General features: G+C 33.2%; 1 protein-coding gene across 2 annotated transcripts; it reads right to left on the reverse strand.

Moving 5' to 3' along the window:
- Window positions 1-573: 573 nt before the first annotated feature.
- LOC130054869 (uncharacterized) lies at window positions 574-8,834 on the reverse strand. 2 transcript variants are annotated; one of them, XM_056165888.1, is made up of 5 exons: window positions 8,763-8,834; window positions 5,285-5,338; window positions 4,954-5,176; window positions 1,488-1,800; window positions 574-653 (listed from the first exon to the last, which is right to left on the reverse strand). In XM_056165888.1, exons 1-4 carry the CDS (start codon window positions 8,766-8,768, stop codon window positions 1,775-1,777), a joined length of 309 nt encoding a protein of 102 aa, XP_056021863.1. In that variant the 5' UTR covers window positions 8,769-8,834; the 3' UTR covers window positions 574-653; window positions 1,488-1,774. The 2 variants fall into 2 exon arrangements, with proteins under 2 accessions (XP_056021863.1, XP_056021862.1); XM_056165887.1 differs by lacking the exons at window positions 574-653; window positions 1,488-1,800 and having other exon boundaries at window positions 4,829-5,176.

Genomic DNA, 8,834 nt, shown 5'->3' on the forward strand with positions numbered 1-8,834 from the left:
AGCGGTGCTGTCCATGCCCTCTTCTATTTCAAGAATGGAATTTATGTTTTATATTTGCATTTTACTTTCATCTCTCACAGAATTCCCAGACGATAAAATAGTACCATATTTAACAAAATCAAACGTACATTGTTAACATTCATGAGGAAAAGGTAATCATTTCAATTGGTAGATATCGAATAAAAAATATTGGAAATGTAAATAAATATAATGAGATTTAATCGATGGTTTGGATGTAATCGATGGTTTGGCTGTTTATGTATAGAACACATTTTAGCTGTTCTATTCAGATTCAGTACTTACATATACACTCAGTTTCATCTACATGCTGTTTTTCTTCACACTGTCTTCTGTCCATCAACTGCTTTTCTGAATTGTCAAATAAATTTTATGTGATTAGGCATTATATGGTTGCATGTTTATATCAAAACAACGGGTCATTTAAATCCAATCCCATGACAGCATGAATTCCTCTAAGATTTTCCACACCCATAAATCGAAATCCTGAATCCGCCCATAAATACTATTGAAATATAATGAACATACTCAGGTAGGTTAGTAAATTCAACTTCAGACTGATAAAGAGGAAAATCGGGATAACTGTCAGTAGCACTCCTCCCAGAATCCCGGAGATTACCATCAAAACTAGGTTTCTGAAAAATAAGACAGCACGCAAAGAATAATGCTTTTTTTTTTTTTTTTTTTTTTTTTTTTTGGCCTCTTGGTGTTCATGTTTTGCGATAAAAGAATTGTTTGAAAACAAAAACTTATAATGATAGATACGTTTAATGTTTTATCTTGATTTCAAACACTTCCAGTATCAAGAAAATAGTTTTGATATTGTCGATTTCAGGAAACTAAAGGGAATTACGTCAAATTGTTCAACATTTTGTGTTACACAATCAAAACAGGAAATACCAAATGTAGAATACGTGTATTTTGTAGAGATTCCAAAGCCAATCTTATGTTGAATATAATCGTTATGGCCACATCAGACTAATCATTTTGAAATTGGGTGAGATCCATGTGCTCTTTATACGAGGGAAAAACATAAAAACAACATATACAAATAATGTAAACCGTAATTGGTTTTAAATTGATCCCTCTCATCATCATACGCGCCAAAAATCTCACAAATAAATCCTGGATTATAGTACACCAAAATGTAAATTTTAAAAAACAGTTCAACAAAGCAAGTTTATTCGTTTGTTCCATCCGTTATCTACGGATAAAACTTTGAGATGAGGAAAATTAAGCAAATCTTATTCTAAATTTTTGTTGGACTGCATTGGTTGCACTACCTCATCCGATACATAATATGTTAACACATTCTCAGCAAGATATCATTATGATGAGACATCATTTTCATATCAGCAGTTAGTAAAATTTGAGATGACATATATGGATTATTCAAAAAGAAGCTTAGAACTGATTACTATATTGCTATGAATCATCTCTCAGAACGAAGAAAATGAAAGTACCCTTACCCATTACTCTCCCGTACCACGTATGAAATACCACTTTCACTTCGTGTTCTGTTTTGTGATACGTCATTCCTAAAAAAAAAAAACAAAAAAAAAAAACCAGAGACTTCAGCTTATGTCTTTTATGATCACTTAGTTATCTCATACCACGGTTTTGGATCCACATGTTTGGCGGAATATGTGGGTCCAAATCGTGGTATGCAAGGATTAATAGCTTCAAAATATCAGAGAAACTCCCATAAAACTTTCTTACGTGATTGATCTTTCTGTGGACAGTTCATCTGTTGTGTTCAATGCTGTTGTTGAAACTGTAATACTTAAAAAAGGAAATCACCATATAAATGAAAGCTTTTACATGGACTAAAGATTTTCTGTTACTAGGAAAGGGGCCAGAGAAAACACAGAGGTTCATAGACTAGAAAACTAACCTGAATCACGCAGGGAGTTTGGGTCACTAGGATCATATATCTTTAATTTGTGATTTAAGGCCCATGGAATGAAGAAAATAAACGACATGACAAGAGTAGACTATCATTTTAATTAGACTAACTGTATCTTTTTCGTACATGAAATAAATTGAATCCCTTTTCTATATATTCCTGTGTAAAGCAATAAACTATTGTGGCCCTGTCCATTGGTTCTGTGACAAACGCGAATCTACACTACAGGAGGATGCTTGAATATTAAAGAGATAAATTGTATTCTTATTTCAAAATTCTTTATGTATAGCTTTTAACACTATATATATATATATATATATATATATATATATATATATATATATATACATTGGAATTGGAATTGCAGAAAAAGTCCAAGGTATATGTTTTAAGTAGAAAAATATATCCAACGATGACTAATTACACATGATCCACAATTAATTAATTAATTACACAATTAATGAAATGTGGATTATGAAAGGTGAATATAACGAACAGTGATCAATCTCATAACTCCTATAAGCAATACAAAATAGAGAGTTGGGAAAACACGTATCCCTGGATCTACCAGAGGTAGTATGCAAGGTGAAGATAACGAACAGTGATCAATCTCATAACTCCTACAAGCAATACAAAATAGATAGTTGGGCAAACACGGACCCCTGGACACACCAGAGGTGGGATCTGGTGCCTTGGAGGAGTAAGCATCCCCTGTCGACCGGTCACACCCACCGTCAGCCCTAGATCTCGATCAGGTAAACGGAGTTATCCGTAGTCAAAATCAGTGTGCCAAGAACGGCCTAACAATCGACATTAAACACGTCACACAGCATTTGATCCAATGATAGGTTGTATTGGCAAACTAGATCGTTATAAATACCATAGAATTTGCGAAGAGCTGACTTTAAACGAGACTATTGGAACTCCTGCACCATCAAATTGTTTCTCAGTAGCCTGCTTCGATTTAAAAACTGACCATACGCAGAACAAACTCTTGCGTATCGAATCAGTTGAGAGATGTAAACACCAGATGCAGGTGATAATGGATATTGCTACATAAATATGGAAAGTTGACGATGGAGAAGTTGAAATCATCCTGTTTGTCATAAAGTTGAATTGTTTGTTTGTCTTTGATATTTACTCTCAATAAAATATCTAAGTATGAAGCAGAAGTGGAAGACTCTGTGGTGTCTTTATAAGAGGATGGAGCTAACTTAAGTAATAAGACTCAACTCTGACATTAAGGAGCCAGTTAAGATCGATGAGCAAGATTTATATACCTTGGAGGAGTGGTAACATCAAATGGGAACAGCAAAAGCTCAATTTGCAATGTTCATCAAATTCTGGAGTTCATCAAAAAAAAATCCTTCAAACTAAAGGAAAGTCATTCTACAGCTTGATCTTTTCAATCTTTATGCACGTGAGCGAGACATTGAAAACAACTTAACGTGGCAAAAAGAATCTTAACACCTTCCAGAATTGATGTCTGAGACAACTTCTATGAGTGAGATGGCCGGACAAAATATCAAAAGAAGAGTTAATGCGAAGAACAAAACGGCAATAGCGAGTGAAACGGAAATGGATGAACTAAGGTTAATTGGTTGCTTGCGTATTTTGTTTACGTTCCCTTGTAAATAGTTCACTCATATTGAGACGTCAACGTCTGTAGGTGAAGTACTACAAAAAGTCTATGCTTAACGCTCGAGGTCGTAGCAGCGAGTGTTCTATAACGATACAACTTCTGCAGCGAAAAGTGAGATCCGTTTTAAGGTCATATCCGAAAGACCTTTGATCTTCACTTCTAAACGCCGAGCATTTGGCGAAGGAGCAATCACTACCTATGTTTAAGTCTTAGATTTGACGCGACATGACATGAGGGGGGCTCGAACTCATGACTTGGCGGTTACAAAGTGAACGCTCTATCACTGAGCTATTGCGATCATATACAAAAATTGGACATCAGCGTATGTACCACCGCACTGACATGGCATCCAGAAGGGGGGAGGAAGTGGGTCAGCCAAAAACAACATGGAAAAGGACTACCAAGCAAAGGAACAGTCACCGCTGGGATGGAGTAGGTATAGGCATTGGCAATGGTAGCAACCACAGACGAGAGGCAGGTAGAGTATCGGGTTTCTATGTACCAACAGATACAAAAAGGATAGGTGAGGTGGGACATTATTATTATGCATGTTGATATACTTTTCTTGCATGTTCATATGATTTATATTGTCTGTATGGGAGATATGCAACCATAGGAATCACTTAAATTCACGTGGAAAATATTCGTAGATTGCCAAGTTATGACAGTTTTAGTGAATTGAGGTGTAATTTCTTTGATATGGTGTCTGTCCATTTAAGGTAGATCGATCTTCATGTGATGCCATAGGTTTTCGCAAAAATCTTTATCAAATTAAACTTTGTGCATGGTAGAAATCTATCTTTCAGAAGAATTTTATTCACTGGATAACATAAAGAAATTTGTAAACTATTGATAGTCAATAATTTATATTTTCCATAGATAATCAATCATTTATATATCAAAAAATGTTGTCAAGAACACTAACTCCTATGCTGGTATTTCGTCTACTGAATGTCTAATATACCACAATTTCTTTAATATCCACAATCAATTTGTACATATTTATAAATTCGCAGTTTTTCTAAACTGTTGACATTAAAAATTTGTCATTTTAACAAGTTCTTTATCTATTTTTATTATTCTGTTTTATGAAAATGTGCGATTTTCTGATTGTTGACCTATACTTCTTGGGAGGAGGGTGTATGTCTGACATCTTTATATAAAAAAAGTGGCAACTTACATATTTTCTTTGGTTATCAATTAAATTAAACTATATTAAGTGGAAATTAAAACAGTTTTTCCACTTTCAACCGTTAATATTGATAAGTCACACGAGGGTGGGGCTACCTTAAGCATCATATGAATTGTGTATTTCGTTGTGGTTACATACATATAGATGTACATGAAATCTACTAAAATGTATTTCTACAGTATAATCTGAACATACCAGGTGCGATGGGCACACTTCTGCCACAGAATTCGACTGTTTCATTTAGGTAAGTACTGGCCAAACAATGGTAAACCATTTTTTGTTGAGCTGGATCATCGGAAGTGAGATCATACAGACAGTTGAGTTTCTCTGAAGCTGCTTTCCAGGCTGTTATGTTGTTTGCCTCTGGACATGAACTCACTCTGTGTATCCATCGCGGAAGTGGCACAGCATCACAACTCTACAAAGTATCACGGAACTGTGCTTAATGTTTACCTCACTATTGTCTAAAAACCATTGATTAATGAATATGAAATGTTTCATTTTATCATAAACCAGCTGATCTTACCAGACACAATAGCGAAATAAAGTAGATGATTTTCATTTCTGAGATGGCGATCTTCTGAAGAAAAAGAAAGCAATACTTTAGTGGAAAAAACTAAACACTGCTCTGAAATCATTTTATTAAAAGATCTAATTGTAAACACCAGAATACAACATCGTTTAAAGGAAAGCATTTAAGGTCATCCATGATACAATGTATTGTATTTGTTGGCGCTAACCCTTGATCTTTGTCAACACAGAATCCAAATAACCAGCTACATGGACATGTATAAAACAAGTACATTCGGTATATACTACATTATAAATGTAATGCTTTTAGAATAGATATTAGATATTTCATGTTGATGCATTGTGTACGCATATGATGTAGAGTAATTATCAATATAGAAAGTAAACACAGACACCCAGTCCCTGGAACGTCTACCCCTCCTACTTTCTGTCTATCTGTCCTCTATATTCTTATCAGTATGAATTAAGACATATGATTTTTCTCTCCTTTTAGCACTTTTACAATCTTGATAAGTACTTTTAAAGACGACTGCTACCGTTCGACTGTAACAGTACAGTAGACATCTACTTTTTAAACACTTTTAAACAAATGTTAAATGACAACAAAAAGCGATATTGAAAAAAAAAGTACCACAACCTATACAGCTACATGTACAACCTGTTAACATTAATTTTGTAAATTACAAAAAGGCGTCTTTCCTCACTTGTATAAATATAGTTTCAGTACAAGTAATAAGTATAAAGTTCAACAACCAACGGCGTCAAAGAACTTGTTAAGCGTTTATAATTATATTTTCTATATATTTGTAAACATAAATCAATGATTTTTGTGTTTAAAATTGTAAGTCTCCAATCTCATGTTGCAATTGCATGAAAATTGCAGTAAAAGGATTTTCATGGAAAGTATAAAAAGTAAAACAAAAGAAAAAGAACTCTGTCAACATGTATTAAAAAAGATTTTGATGCATAATGCAAAAAGTTATAAATTCAAGGGGAAACTTCATGCATGGGATATAAACTCCCTGACCTTGTTTAAGATCATATGATAATACCTCTTTTAAAACTATCATTCCAAAAACAGCGTGTCATTTCACTTCACCAAACAGGCTAAAGTTTAATACGACCACTACCATATTGCTATCTATTGGCTATTCAAATTTAATGAAATCATCTTTTGCATATCACAATACCAATGACCTGAGTTTTCTACAAGTATTTACCACGTCATTGTATAGTAAAAAGTCATATTGTCCGATACACCACATGAAAAATAAGACAAGAAATCTTTATTGAGCTTGTGAATACTATCGTTCCAGACACAGTGTCTGTTCGCGTGGAGAAATGCGTAAAAATTCCAACCATGTATTGTAATACCACACACTGATTGGCAGTATGATTTCAATGAAAGTGACCACACTGTGTCTTTTTTTCAATATGATTGATCACTGAGAACAAAAAGTATTTCATTGAAATCTCTCTCAATTCAATTTTTTATTAACTTTAAACTATACAGCTTATCTGTTTACATAAATGATTATTGCTACCAACATTTCAGTTGAGCATCACTGAAGAGACATTATTTGTCGAAATGCGCATCTGGTGCATCAAAATTGGTACCGTATAAGTTTTACATGATATCAGTATATAATTCCAATCTTATTTATTACAATTGTTTTGATTGGACAAAAATAAAGCTGAACAAGAGTTTACACATCAATAAATCCGAAAACGCGATGTATTCATACACGCCTGAAAACAAACAACATAGTGCGGGTAACTATTCAAATTTTTGCAATTGTTAATAAAGTCAATGAATTGGAATTATAAGAATCAAACATTCTTTTGGAAGAATTTATCGATGTGTAAACTCCGGACATTTTACTCACAAACTTAACATAAAAGTGCTTCGCACTTTTATTCAGTTTGTGAGTAAAATGTCCGGAGTTTACACATCGATAAATTCTTCCAAAAGAATGTTTAATCCTATAATAAAGTATGACGTAGAACACAATTACATATTTTCTTCTCGGACTTTGAATGCTAGGTATATATATTTTCCAAAGTTACACATGTCTTTCAAGCAACTGAATTAATTCAAACACAGGTTTCCCCCAAAAAATTATGACTTGATAAATCTTTTCCTTGAACTAGAGTACACACTACATTGTAATTTAAAATGCAGTTCATCTTCTATTAAATTCTTAAAAAGTAAACATTTTCTATTAAATTTCTGAACATTGCTAAATCTCCCAGCTTCTATAGCTAACAATGAGATGAAAGTCTTGCTCTACATTTTTGGTAAATACATGGAATAGAATTTCATAAATGATATTACAGACTAGAATCATCTATCAAGTGCTTTTATAAAACATTTTGAGGAGAGTGAAATTTGTTCCATACCATATTTTTGACCTTGGTCCATTATTAGTTGTTTCAATATATACAAGTCACTTTCATTTAACCTTTGTCTTATCCATATATCACGAAAACAAAACATTGCAAGCAGATGTCTTATATATAATATATCCAAATACTATCATTTATATTAACAGCTGTATCATATAAAGACTCAAAGCATGAATGAAGTATACAACTATCAGTTTTTATAGTTTGTACCAATATTTTTACATTGTACATTATTTTGTATTTCAATGCAAGGCAACCGCATTCAGCGTAAACAACACTGCATGTAGATTGTATTTAACACCAAGACTCTTTACAAAAATCAGGATTCAACCTTACAACATCCTCACCTAAAGATGAATGCCCCATATTTCAGAAGCATAATTACAGGTTCTCCCAATATACGAGTAACAGTCAATAAGTCGTTGTTTAAGTACATTTTTTTTTACATTACTATTCAAAATAAACAAAGCTTTCCTTGCCTGATCCGAGAGATGCTTCGTAGTCTTTCTGAATTTATTATTGAGATGAACAAAACAAAAACATATAAAAATACGTATAATTTCTAAATCTTGGCATCTATATGCCAATTATCTGCAGAATTATTTTACCACCCTTGAGAAACGTCAATATTTTTCGTCTTTTCTGTATTAACACTCAATCTCCATTCCATACAGTATTGGGATAGAGAATTGAAAATTGACTGGAGACCCTCTTTGGTTTCAGAAAAAATTGCAATATCATCAGCATACAAAAGTAAAAATACGTTTAAATCTTTACAGTTATTTGATATTTAATATTCAAAAAATGCATTTCAAAGTCATTTACATACGTGTCGAATAACGTTGGGGATAAACAAAATTCCCTTTGCATCATGCAATGCTCGACCACGAAAATGAAATGGACGATTGACACAATCAAACCGAAAGTTGAAAAATTATTTCAAATTGATACATAACGTACACCGTCACTAAACCAGAGATATTTCTGACTAAATTAGAGACAATTCTAACTCAATTTTATCTTCAATATTTATCACTCAAAGAGTATGGTATACGAATCATACATACCGACATTACCTCCACTTAGGAATATCCGCCATTCCCTTTCGATCTATATTTATCTACACGTGACACAGGTAT

Source organism: Ostrea edulis, chromosome 5 (assembly GCF_947568905.1).
Source record: "Ostrea edulis chromosome 5, xbOstEdul1.1, whole genome shotgun sequence".
Lineage (NCBI taxonomy): Eukaryota > Metazoa > Mollusca > Bivalvia > Ostreida > Ostreidae > Ostrea > Ostrea edulis.